Source organism: Ascidia mentula, chromosome 5, assembly GCF_947561715.1.
Source record: "Ascidia mentula chromosome 5, kaAscMent1.1, whole genome shotgun sequence".
NCBI classification, from domain to species: domain Eukaryota; kingdom Metazoa; phylum Chordata; class Ascidiacea; order Phlebobranchia; family Ascidiidae; genus Ascidia; species Ascidia mentula.
Window position 1 is genome coordinate 16,890,778 of NC_138570.1, and position 13,089 is coordinate 16,903,866.

At 44.1% G+C, this 13,089-nt stretch overlaps 2 protein-coding genes across 2 annotated transcripts; one reads left to right on the forward strand and one right to left on the reverse strand.

The window, feature by feature from the left end:
* Positions 1-3,838: 3,838 nt before the first annotated feature.
* On the forward strand, positions 3,839-4,534 carry LOC145903072 (uncharacterized protein F54H12.2-like). The gene has a single exon (XM_082991157.1). It carries the CDS (start codon positions 3,839-3,841, stop codon positions 4,532-4,534), a length of 696 nt encoding a protein of 231 aa, XP_082847283.1.
* Positions 4,535-7,328: 2,794 nt separating this feature from the next.
* On the reverse strand, positions 7,329-9,873 carry LOC145903073 (uncharacterized). Its single transcript, XM_082991158.1, has 2 exons — positions 8,164-9,873; positions 7,329-7,706 (listed from the first exon to the last, which is right to left on the reverse strand). The coding sequence occupies exons 1-2, from the start codon at positions 9,871-9,873 to the stop codon at positions 7,329-7,331; spliced, it is 2,088 nt and encodes a 695-aa protein (XP_082847284.1).
* Between the last annotated feature and the right edge of the window lie 3,216 nt (positions 9,874-13,089).

Genomic DNA, 13,089 nt, shown 5'->3' on the forward strand with positions numbered 1-13,089 from the left:
TTCGTTTGTGTGCTGTGAAATAAAGTATTTAAAGCGATGTTTTTGTGCGACTTTCAGTATGTTTAAGGTGCAACAGGTACACACGTTATTAAACAAAATGGAGTTTCTACATCCGTTTACATGCCTGGTAGCCGGGCCTTCTTCTTGCGGTAAATCGGTTTTTGTCAAACGGTTGATAGAGGAAAAACTGACGGTCCCAACACCCGAGCGTGTTGTGTGGTGTTATGGAGAATGGCAATCTGCCTATGACGAGATAGATGGGGTGGAATTTGTTCAAGGCATGGTGACCGACTTTGATTCTTCGAAGCGAACACTTTTAATTCTGGACGATTTAATGCGCGAATGTGATGCGAACGTGACCAATCTTTTCACTAAGGGAAGTCATCACAGAAACATTAGTGTAATTTATATCGTCCAAAATTTGTTTCACAAAGGACAAGAGCACCGTACAATTAGTTTGAACGCACACTATTTGGTCGTTTTCAAAAATCCTAGAGACGCATCCCAAATCAGTCATCTTGCGAAGCAAGTTCAACCTGGTCGCGGTCGAGCGCTGCAAGAATCTTATAGAGACGCAACGAGGGGCGCCCACGGTTATTTACTTTTGGACTTTAAACAGTCAACACCGGAGAAATTTCGCTGGCGTACAAACATTTTTCGCGGGGAAACGCAGATTGTGTACGTTCCGAAAACTCAAAGAGGCTCTAAAAAATGTCAATGCGACTAAATGACCACGCTTCTGTTCTTGCCACACTTGCTTCGGCCAAACCAAAACTCGTTCGAACGATTATAAAAGGTGCTGATCGAAAACTGCTTCAGTGTATTTGTGAATGTGCGTTGAACGTTTTAAAGGGGAACGTACCTTTGTCTCATCCTCAACGCGCAAAGCTGTGTAAATATAAGAAGGGTATTCGTCAGTTAGGAAAGAAGTCAGTTTCTCTTGTAAAAAAACGCCAGATAATTCAGCGTGGAGGTTTCCTTTCTGCCTTGCTGGCCCCACTCATAGGTTCAGTAATTCCGGTCCTGGGCAAACTCTTTACTGGTGGAAAATAATGGAAAGCGTTCAAAAACTTGCTCTTGTCGATCCGAATATTATTAAAACACTGCAAGACAAAATTTCATCGCGTTCGACTCCGGTTGAAAACGCGTTGTCCACGTTGGACAGGAAAATGCAAGACATTTTATCGGAATCAATTCCGCTGGAAGAAAAAGTTAAGTTATACAACCAAGCGCTTTATCGTTATCGGTTTTATGACAAGACCAATGTCAGCAAACCGTTGGAAGTGACGATCACGGGGACAAAGCAAGAAGAAACGGAACGTCCGACCGAAAAATTCCTGATAGAAAAACACCTTGTCGACTCCACCCCGAGAACCTTCCAGCACAAGGCAAAGCGAATGATGGACTTTGTCAAAAAAAAAACCCAACATCGATTTCTCTCCAACTGGCGAGCTTTTAATTGAAGGGCGCGTAATAAACGGCAGTCACATTGAAGATTTGGTGCATTCTGCCGTGCGGCCTAGGCGTCTGGCTTCAAAACCGATTGGTTGGAATGATTTTATGTCTGCCTTGGAGAAAGTCAACATGCCGTCAATGTTGTTTGGGTATAGAAAAGACGTGCCTTCAAGCCGTCGGCGCCCAGTCGTATCCACTTCAGGTCAAGCGAGGACAAGTCGGTTGGCGAAACGATGGATAAATCTGTAAAGTTTTCAAACGTGTACTTTTCGCCGTCGCATCGCGGTGCTTTTGGTGGAGTCAGTCGACTCTCACACGCCACCGGACGGAAAAGGGGTGAGGTGAAAAGGTGGTTGCAAAGTCAAGACACCTACAGGCTTCACAAGCCTGTCCGTCGAAATTTTAAACGCTTGAAAGTGGTGGTCGGTGGTATAGACCACCAATGGCAGGCGGATCTCGTGGACGTTACGAGACTGAGTGCGTACAAGAAGGGCTTTAAGTATTTGTTGACTGTGATTGATGTTTTGTCTAAATTCGCTTGAGTGATTCCAATAAAAACAAAAACGGGTTTAAGTCTTGTAAAAGCGTTTGAGAAAATCTTTAAAACAACAGATCGCAGACCGAAACGATTGCAAACCGACCGCGGAAAGGAGTTTGTCAATAACAAATTTCAAGCGTGGTTACGTAAATGTAAAGTCGAGTTTTTCACCACTTACAACGACGAAACAAAAGCGTTGATCGTAGAACGCTTCAACCGCACGTTGAAGCAGCGCATGTGGCGTTATTTCACGCACACATCCAAGACCAAATACATCGAAGTTTTGGATGATTTAGTGGAGGGATACAACAATTCGTATCACCGGAGTATTCGAACAACCTCCGTGTCGTTGAACAGAGCCAACAAGGAAATAATTTGGCAAAACTTATAAGGTGATTTATAGCGACCTTCTTCTCGGACTTGGAAATTTGTGGTGGGTGCACCGGTGCGGATCGCGGTCACCCGCGGAATGTTTAAGAAAGGTTATCTGCAAAACTGGTCAGAGGAAATTTTTTTTGTCAACACTCGCCGTCGAACAATTCCTCGCACCTATTTTTTGAACGATTACAACAGTGACTTAATTAGAGGTTCATTTTACGAAGAAGAATTACAAAGTGTGGAAAAGGATCTTTTTACCGTGGAGAAGGTACAGGAAAAACGAAAAAGGCGTTGGGTCGCGCTGAGCGATATCCAGTACCCGCGGACGTGGAAGAATGAGAAATTTAATGACATGTGGTTCGGAATTAGTGCAGGTGAACGCGCGCCAATTGCGAACTTTACCCTTCCCAATGGAAACTAAAAAAGTGGATCGGAAATTACGAATGGAATGAGAAAATTAATTAGGGTCGAAGGCAGTAAACGTTTTAAACGGGAGCTCCGCGAACTGGATGACGAAACTTACCCTCCCGAGGGCGGTGTAATCAAAAACATAGTCGCATTTGACCCTGTGACACGATTTACCAAAATTAATCTACCGCGAGGGTGTCGGATGAAGCTGTCACCTGATTTGTGGCACTTGTTGGGGAACGATCCTCCCACAAAGGCGGCGACGCTCGAAGCGGACTGTCACACAGGCCGCAGGCCCTGTACAATTGAAAATCACGCGTTTTCTTCTATCTTTGTCTATTCTGACATTTTACACGGACGCATTGTGGGTGATTCAATCGTGCCATTGCTTAACACCATACCGGTACAAGGAGAACCTGGCGCGACTGCATTTAAAAGGTTCAACAGATTATCTCACCATCCAGTCAGAGCGAACACGATCCGCAGCATAGAACTAAGTTTAAGAAACGAATTCGGGGCCGAAATTCCTTTTGAAAGTGGTCGTGTGGTGGTTACACTTCACCTGAGAAAAAAACCTTTGCAATTTCAGTGAAATGCAACGCCATTGCGGCACTCCCTATTGCGTTCAAGACGATATTCGTGATTTTGAACAATATTACATGACACAAGCCGGTGGTGCATTACCTTATTATGCCGGTGGGCGACCGCAAAACGGCGCAGGTTTAGGTAGCCTATTCGCAACACTCGGTAGAGCTGTTTTGCCTATGTTGAAAAGTGGAGCGAAACACGTTGGGAAGCAAATCGTACAAACAGGGGCGCAAATGGCGGGTGACGTGTTGAGCGGGCAGTCTCCTAGGGCTGCCGCTATAAAACGCAGCAGAGAAGCGGGTGCGACATTATTGCGTTCGGTACAGCGCTCGTTCAGGAACCCTCCCGGTGAGCCAGGGTCGAAACGGCGAAAAGCAGCCAAGAGAAAGAAACGTGCCGCGGCCATCAGACGAAGCAAGACAGACATTTTCTCGTAACAACGACAACAGCAGCGGCTACAAAAAAAACGACATGGGCAGTCTCATAAACCAACATTCTGGAAAATGCACTAAAAGCGAACTTGACTTGTTCGCGATCAAACCGACTCAGGTCAGTGTCGAACAATCGACTTGGGTTAAATTCGCTCCGCTCTCCACTCTCAACGACGCAGGACCCATCGAATTTCTCATTTCCGGTTCCGGTGAATATTACATCGACCTGTCGAGTCTCATGCTTTTGTGCACAGCGCGTATCACGAAAGGCGACGGAACTGCCATAGCTGCGGATGCAGCAGTCGCTCCTTGCAACTACTGGATGCATGCCCTGTTCGATCAAGTAGATTTAAGTTTGAACAACAAATTAGTAACCCCCGCGAGTAATACTTATGCGTATAGAGCCTACGTTGAAACACTACTGAACTTTGGGAACGATGCAAAGACCTCTCAATTAACAGTGGCAATGTGGCACCGCGATTCCGCGGGCCAGTTTGAGACGTTAGGCGCGCGCAACGGCGGTTTCACCACGCGTAAAACGCGCGCGAGTGACAGTCAAAACATACAAATGTTCGGCAAACTTCACTTGGATGTTGTATTTCAACCGCGGTTTTTGTTTAATGGAGTTGATGTGAAGATTCGATTAATCAGGAGCAAAGATTCGATTAATCAGGAGCAAAGACGCGTTTTCTATCATGGCCGCCGCGGGATCAGATTACAAAACGAACTTACGTGACGTCCGCCTGTTTGTGCGCAAAATTACCCCCTCTGCCCCCGTGATGTTTGGTCATCTCAAGGCGCTCGAGAAATCTTCCGCGCTTTACCCGATTACACGTGCGACGGTCCAGGTTTACTCGGTCCCCGCCGGAAATCTCTCGACCACACATGACACATTTCTCAGTGGTCAGATACCTAGACCCGTGGTAGTTGGCTTCGTCGACAACGACGCCTTCAATGGAAGTTATGCAAAAAACCCGTTTCACTTTAAACATTTCGACGTAAACTACCTGGCGTTATACAACAATGGTAAACTAACACCCGCAAAGCCTTTGCAACCCGACTATAACTCAAAACAACACGTCAGGAGTTATTTGTCGTTATTTACCGGTCTCGGGGTGCAATTTTCGGACGAAGGAAACGGAATATCGTTCAACGATTACGCCCGCGGATTTACTCTGTACTGTTTCGATCTAACCCCTAGTCAAGCGACCGATGCCTCGTTTGAACTGGTAAAACACGGAAATATACGTTTGGAGGCGCATTTCGGAACGGCGCTGCCGAATTCTATAAATATTTTGGTGTACGCGGAATTCGACAGCATAATCGAAATAACGAAGCACAGAAATGTTCTTTTCAATTACGCTGCGTGAAAATGAATGAAAATGAAATAGCATCCGTGTTGCTCCGGGATCAAGTGACGCGAACTGTTTTTTATGGAGTTTACGCGCGAGATGAGCTAAAAACTTTATTCCACAACCACCACCCGTCGCCAAAAGCGTACATTGTAAATACCGATAAAAGTAACCGATCAGGTACACATTGGTTGGCGATTTATTTCGATGCAGGCGATCGCGCTGAATTTTTCGATAGTTTTAGACGCAAACCGATGCACCAAGAGTTTGTCGCATTTCTAAACAGAAACGCCACAGAATGGAAATGGAATTCACAAGTGGTTCAACATTCCCTTTCGGCTGCCTGTGGTCAACATTGTATCTACTTTGTACTGTTTCGCGCTCGTGGCCTACCCATGTCCACTATTGTCAAGTCGTTTTCGTCTGATCTGCTAAAAAATGACGCCATGGTGGACACCGTTGTTTCAAGTGTGTTGTAACTCTGTTTATTTTTTCGAATACAAGTCGCCGCACACACACACACACACAAAATGACGTCATTGTTTCCCCCCCTTCTTTAAGCACTCACCTTCGGTGAGTGGCTGCTTAGCCCCCTCTGCGGAGCAGAGGGGAGGGGGTTTGTGTTAAAAAAGGGGGGCGGGGCGGTTGAGGAAGGGAGGGGGGTTATGGGTCTTCATCCGAAACCCGGCGACAAAGCGAAGGCACACCGAGTGGAGACAACTTAGTTTTATCTGTTGATAAGAATATGTTTTCCACGCGTGTGGCTTCTTCGCGAATGGAGGCCTCGACCAGATGCGAATAGCAGTAGTTGAACTCAAATGATTCTATATTTCCAATCAGCGGCGTCAGATAACCGACAGGCGAGAATACCGACTTCGACTTGAAACTTAAACCTATACCATCTGAGAGCAGATCAAAAGACATGTTTTTTGCTTGGTCTTCAATCAGGCAATCGTCTAGAGCAGTTGAAGTCGCCCAGTAGACAATTTGTACACGTGAGAAACCGTCCGAGGACGGTTTTGGCGTCATTAAAATATACGGAGACTCCGAGAACAAGCTTTTTGCAAGCTCTCGCAGCTCATCTTGGGTAAAGAACTCTCCTTTGGACCTCACGTACAGTGTTGCACATCGTAGCCTGGAACCTGTTCGAAGAGATAAAAATACGTCACAAACACACAATTGCAACGCAGGTCGGTGTTTGTTTACCTGCAGGAGTTTTTCTTTTGCAAATGTCCGCAAGAATTTCAGTTGCACTGCGTCGCTTGCTTTGGAAATCCACTGTGTCGGGGTGCAAACGTTTATTGAACGACATGTTTTTGTTTCGACGAGTTTGCTTTGGCTGTATATGGGACTGCGTCTATGCCGCAGATCGCTACACGCGGTCTTATTTATTACTGAAAAAGGAGGAAATGACGTCGAAATAGTCCAGCGTCCAGATGGTGCTGAACTCGCGCACACGGCTGTATGCCACGTAAATTGTTTTTCTCGCTCTCTCTCTCTCTCGTTCATCCGCTCCTGGTGGATATGCTGAGTTACGCATTTTTTTATCAAATGATCGAGTACAAAACTCCCTTGTGCTTTTATTAACGCACACACGTACGCACGTACACCACACACACCACGCACACACACACACACACCGCTCACACAAAAAGTGGCATAAGACAGAACGGTTAGAAAGCGCAAACAAACATCGGTTTACAAATCTAATGGTTCGGTAGATACACCGTCGGCCAAAACCTTACGTTTACAGTAAAAATGACCAATCCCACTGTGAGTTTGTTCATAGGTAAATATGCTTTGATTCAAAACTCGGAAACCTGTGTTTTTTCCCGATCCGCTCACACCGGTTTGTAGCACGTTGAGGTATTGCTGAAACGTAAGCGGATTTTGGAGCTTATTAATGCCTTTTGAGGTTTGTTTGTCGCCGTTTTCACCTTTACAAAAGTACGTTTTGGCTGAAAGGGCTACGATACCGCTTCCCGCCCATTCAATTTTGAACAGACCAGGCGTGCGAAGATCGAAGCGTTCGCGTTGCACGCAACAGGGTCGTTGGTGAAAGTGGCGGTTGGCAACGCGGGTTTCGATAAATTCAGATCGGTGAATGTCACAACACGGCGAAGGGAACCAAGTGTGCAAGGTGGAATAAAATTCCCGTTTCAAACACGGTTTAACCACCTAGTCCAGGGTACTTCCAGCCAAAGCGACGTAAAGCGAGTCGGTATCAGTGACTGTGAGTTCATAATTTCTACGGTCGACAAAGCGGTCGAGAAAGTCGTAGTAGAACTGTAACATTCGTAGTTTTGCGTACTGGTAAACACTGAAACCGATATGGATGGGTAGATTTTGGTAGATTCTTTTCTTCTTTAGTTTGACCTCGTACAAATCATCGTTCACTTTTTCCAGATGGCGGAATTTTGAACAATTGATCGAACTTTGTGCCCCTTTTTTTCGCATTGAAATAACGTTTCCATATGTTTGTGCTTGTTGGTGAGCGTTTTCCCGTAAGAAGAGTTGCCTAGGTAACGGAAGAACACATGTAATCACAAAAAAAACCTAAAAAAAATTACACCTAGAAAAATAAAAAAAATTTTTTTAGCGGTGGGCAAAACTAACATCAACACATAACAAGAGTCATACCTAGCAGCTTAAACGTGTCCCCGATCAATTTTTTATCTGGTTGAACGTCCCCTGTTCGTCGCGCTGCCGTGACTGCGTCTACAAACGGCTTGAAACAGCGTTTCGATTCGTAGCAAATCACTTGATAAATGTGGATCACAACCAAACCGTGGGACAAATACCATCTCAACAAAGGCGTATAGCCAACAAAATCTTTTCGCCTTTAATACTTCCAATCAAACAGCGACGTTTGGTAGACATGATACCATGCTTTTCTGCAAAACCGCACATATATTCACCAATATCAGCACGAGAAACATCTATGTTCTTGAAAATAGGACAGAATTCGCTTGTATTCTCGCTTCTCTGGAGGAACTGAAATGTCACACTCTACCAGTCCAAACAGGGCACCGGAACGCACAGCCTCTAGCACGTTCACAAAATTCCTGACCTTTGGTATGCGCAGTTTCTGAAACATGCGAGAAGCAACGAACTTGTGAACTGTCTTGTCACGCGACTGCAAAGCCTGCCACTCACACTCCCATGTATGAACCACAGTGTAACCGAGACGTTGGAAATAAGCGGTAATTTCCGCTGTTTTTTCACGAGCTCTCATCGGTTTATTTTTATCTGCAAAGCAAAATCGCGGTTCACAAACTCGACAGCCGTGATAGTAGCACCCGAAAAACTGATAGATTCTTTTTTCCGCGTGACAATACCCATCTACTGGAATATTCCGCTTGCCAATACGAGATTCCCCGCCGTTGAAGTGATGTTGAATGAAAACCTTGTCCTTTTCTGAACAAAATTCCAACCATATACGAGCAAGGTGACCGTGTCTGGAAGAATGGGAGACCGTAAAATGGTCTGAATCGCTCTCATAGGTGAGAACCGTGAAAAACGATGTCCCATGATGCTGGGACATAGCCCAAACATATAATCCGTTGCAGTCCCAACCAATAACACTTTGACAAAGACGAGCTTCAACCTCGTATTTCACTGAACGTATTGCGGTAAGTCCGCGTTCGTGGTAGCGATGGAAAATGATAGCTGGTCCGCCGACAATATTTTGACGGACCAGGTTAAAAATGTGTTTAAACTTTTCACCGAAAAGTGGAATTCCTATGTTTGGATCCATTGTTTTGAACAAATAGATTAGAGTTACGCCGGGAACGGAAAGAGCCTGTTTAAACGGTTCTACTCCAAGCGTCTTGTAAAAATTGGAGAGTTTCGAAACTACCTCTACAAAAGGCACCACGTCACGGTTGTTATACCAAATGAGATAATCTTTGAGTGATGTCATGCCTTCAGACCGCCAAGTTTCTAAACAGCTCTGATAACGCTCATCTGAAATTGTAGATCGATGAAGAGAACTGTAGAAAGATTCTTGTGAAGGTAAACAAGTTTCATTTAATCTCTCAATATTTGTCATGTACTCGTAAGGAAAATCACCCTTCAGTTGCTTGCATTCAAACGCGCGCAACAACTTGTCGTATGAGCAGTTTGCCGCCACGTAATTCCGCAAGTCCAGAAATTCGAAACACCTTGTTTTTATAGACAAATATTGATTGTTCCGTTTCACCACATTCAAAATCTTATCGGTTTTTAACAAAGCGGGAAACAAAAATCGCTTTATCAGTTGTAAGTCATATGAACCGCCATTGAAAGAGATCACAGTGGTATTGGTTAGGTAAAGATTCAAGTCACTCTGCAGTTTGGACAACGGGTGCTCTTCACGATCACATTTTTCACGTTCACAACTGTCTCGAACAATTGTCTCCAACTGTCTGATGACGCCCGAAAAACGCTGAAGCAAGATCTTTGAGCTGGCGTTTCGAATTTCATGCAAGTAACCAACAAAGCGTTCGACTAACTCCTGACTGCTTCCTTCCGACACCAAACACCGCGGTGCTTCATACCCCGGGACAGAAGAACAAAGCGACACACTCAAAGGTAAGTGTTCGGCTACATATCTGGTTTTGGGCGCCGCAGGGGGAAGACTCGCAGTAGAGAAATAACTTTCGAAATCAAAGCAAACGAAGAATGGGGACATGTTCATCGATAAATCAACCACGACCCCGGCGTCTGCAAGTCTTTCGGCCATGCTTTTCGGAGAAGAAAAATACCCAAACTTATAAATTTCTTTCGTTAGCATAGTGCAGGTGGCTTGGTGCTGCGCACAGTTTACACGGTGTGTGAACGAAGCTAAGCAAACCCGACAGCAGTATGTTGAACAGTATCTGTTTAGGTCGTGGATCAAACTGAAGTGGGTTTGGAATAAGTTGAGGTTTAAAATTGGATCATGCTTCTCACTTAGACGGGCTACGCTTCGCCATTTGAGTTTACATTTCGATTGTTCTCCTGGCATTAACTCAAAGACATTTATGTTGACTTGAAAAAAATTCTGGATAACTGTGCTTCATTCCAAAATTTCGTTTGACAATTAGAACAAACAAACATACGCTGTGCGTTTTCCATTACACCCAAAACTGAACGCACCAGCACGTATTCCAACTTCCAAATTGAACGAAACACGTGGTGAAACTTTTTTTATAGCCGAACTTTTTTCCGTTTACTTTCATACCCATGAAATGGTGCAATCACCTTCTTCTAACAGATTTCTCCCGCCAACTACAGCTCATGAACGGCTTCCCTAGCTAATGTGAAATCGGTTGTGAACAAAGCAAGAAATCAATCTAAATTCCCGGTAGTATGAATGATAAAACACTATTTTCCAACAATAACACATACGTGAATCTAAACAAGGAAGGGATTCAGAAGGCTATTGATAACGGGTTTCACCACTTCCCGCGAAACAGCTTGGGGATGATAACGCCATTGCTACATCGCCATAAATTCATCCAACTTCCAGTAGGTGGAATGACACAACCCTATTTTTCCCCCTAAAAGAAAAACATTCCTGTTCAACAGGGGAGAGGTAGTTGCGCGGGAAAAACACAGAACAGTTTTGAAAATGCCACACGCATGCTTTCAAAATTAATAAGCACGAAAACACTCAACAGCTTAGAAATTAACATACTCCTTTCAATTCCTTCCGCCACAAAGCCAGGGACAACCGCATATTCTTTCAAGAAAATATATTACGCCATCATGTGAAAGCGATCAAAAATTAACATGTTGCTTTCAATTCCTTCCGCCACAAAACCAGGAACAACCGCATATTCTTTCAAGAAAACATATTACACCATCATGTGAAAGCGATCACAACGATTGACCTAAAAAACATGTTACGAAACTTACCTGTTAAACACCGATGAAATCACACTGCATTAGAGAATTGAACACTCCCCACTGGTTAACATTTATTCTCACCTACACACAGTGGCGGAAAAAAAGCTCTAATTTTAATCTAATATCACACAAATTTATCTTTAATTCTCAAACCACATGCCTCTCACACACACACCCGACTTTCTCAGAACTCTTGCGAAAGCCCGAAAGCGTGAAGCCCGAAAGCTAAAAGGGCTCTATTTTAGCGGAGAAGCGGGCTCGGAGCTAAAGATCTGATAGGAGGAGGGGGACATTTTTCGAAACCAATACAGGAGAGAAACATTTGAAACCTTTCCGGGCCGTAGGATTTTTTTATATTTTGCACAGAGCTTGTCTGGAGCATGCAGATGAACGCGGTATAAGTTAAAATCCCAACAGTTTTCAAGTTTCCCAGCGAAATGAACTTAACAACAGGTCACCGGCTATCACGACATAGAGCCCTTTTCGCACGTATAAGCTGGCCACAAAGCCTCTCGTACAGGCGAACATTTGAAACCTTCCTGGACCGTAGGATTTTTTTTAGTTTTGCGCAGAGCTTGCCTGGAGCATGCAGATGAACGCGGTATAAGTTAAAATCCCAACAGTTTTCAAGTTTCCCAGCGAAATGAACTTAACTGCAGGTCACCCGCTGTGACGACATAGAGCCCTTCACGCGCGTATAGGCTGGCCACAAGGCCTCTCATACAGGCGAACATTTGAAACCTTTCCGGGCCGTAGGATTTTTTTATATTTTGCACAGGGCTTGCCTGGAACATGTAGATGAACGCGGTATAAGTTAAAATCCCAATAGTTTTCAAGTTTCCCAGCGAAATGAACTTAACTACAGGTCACCGGCTATGACGTCATTGAGCCCTTCAGGCTGGCGACAAGGCCTCTCATACAGGCGAACATTTGAAACCTTTCCGGGCCGTAGGATTTTTTTTAATTTTGCGCAGAGCTTGCCTGGAGCATGCAGATGAACGCGGTATAAGTTAAAATCCCAACAGTTTTCAAGTTTCCCAGCGAAATGAACTTAACTGCAGGTCACCCGCTGTGACGACATAGAGCCCTTCACGCGCGTATAGGCTGGCCACAAGGCCTCTCTTACAGGCGAACATTTGAAACCTTTCCGGGCCGTAGAATTTTTTTTAATTTTGCGCAGAGCTTGCCTGGAGCATGCAGATGAACGCGGTCCTTTACCCTCGTATACGCTAGTGACATGGCTAAAACATAACTTGCTCATTCAGGCGTTAACGAAGGTTATCGGTATGTTCCAAGTATTCGAAAATAAACATGACTTCATGGACATTGCCTCTCTTTGCTTTAGTGGTGATGGATACGATTTGTTTTAGTAAGTGCCGGTATTGGTATAAAGCCACTACACCACGTCAAGGTTCCGGCAATCGTAGTGGTTTTATTTTGCAGATAAAACAACATTTGGACCCAAGTGTATCCAAATGAAGAAAATAACTGATTTGAATCAAAGCAATATAATTACTCTAAAATATCGTTACGGCAAACACAAATATAATTAAAAAAAATATGTGAATGGATTCCTTAATTAACGTATGGTGGGCGGGGTCTCTGTAGCGGGAAAATTAAAACCTTGTCTATACAGTGTCGACCCGGGTAACATTGCTTATTGCCCAGTATACTTAGATTAACCAATAAATCAAAATAACAAAAAAAAAAATCTACTTTGCATTTTTAAAGATAAAGCGATGGTTTAGAACCGACCCTTCTACATGTTTCCTCGTAGGCACTGTTACCCACACTCATAAAATAACCAATTAATGCCTCAAAGTACAAAATGTTATAAAAAAAAAATTAAAATTCAGTGTCTCATCTTTCGACATCTTACTGATCATGCTTCCTTGCACAATCAAATCTGGTTTCAAATCTCGGCCGCAAAACGATTCCCGGAAAACCTGACTACCAACAAGTCGTTGTCGCACGAGACGACGACAAAACGAGTATTCAACGAATCGCATTATATTGTTCATTTCATCTTGGGAGATTTTAAGGTGTGAAAAGTGTTTATTGTAGTTAA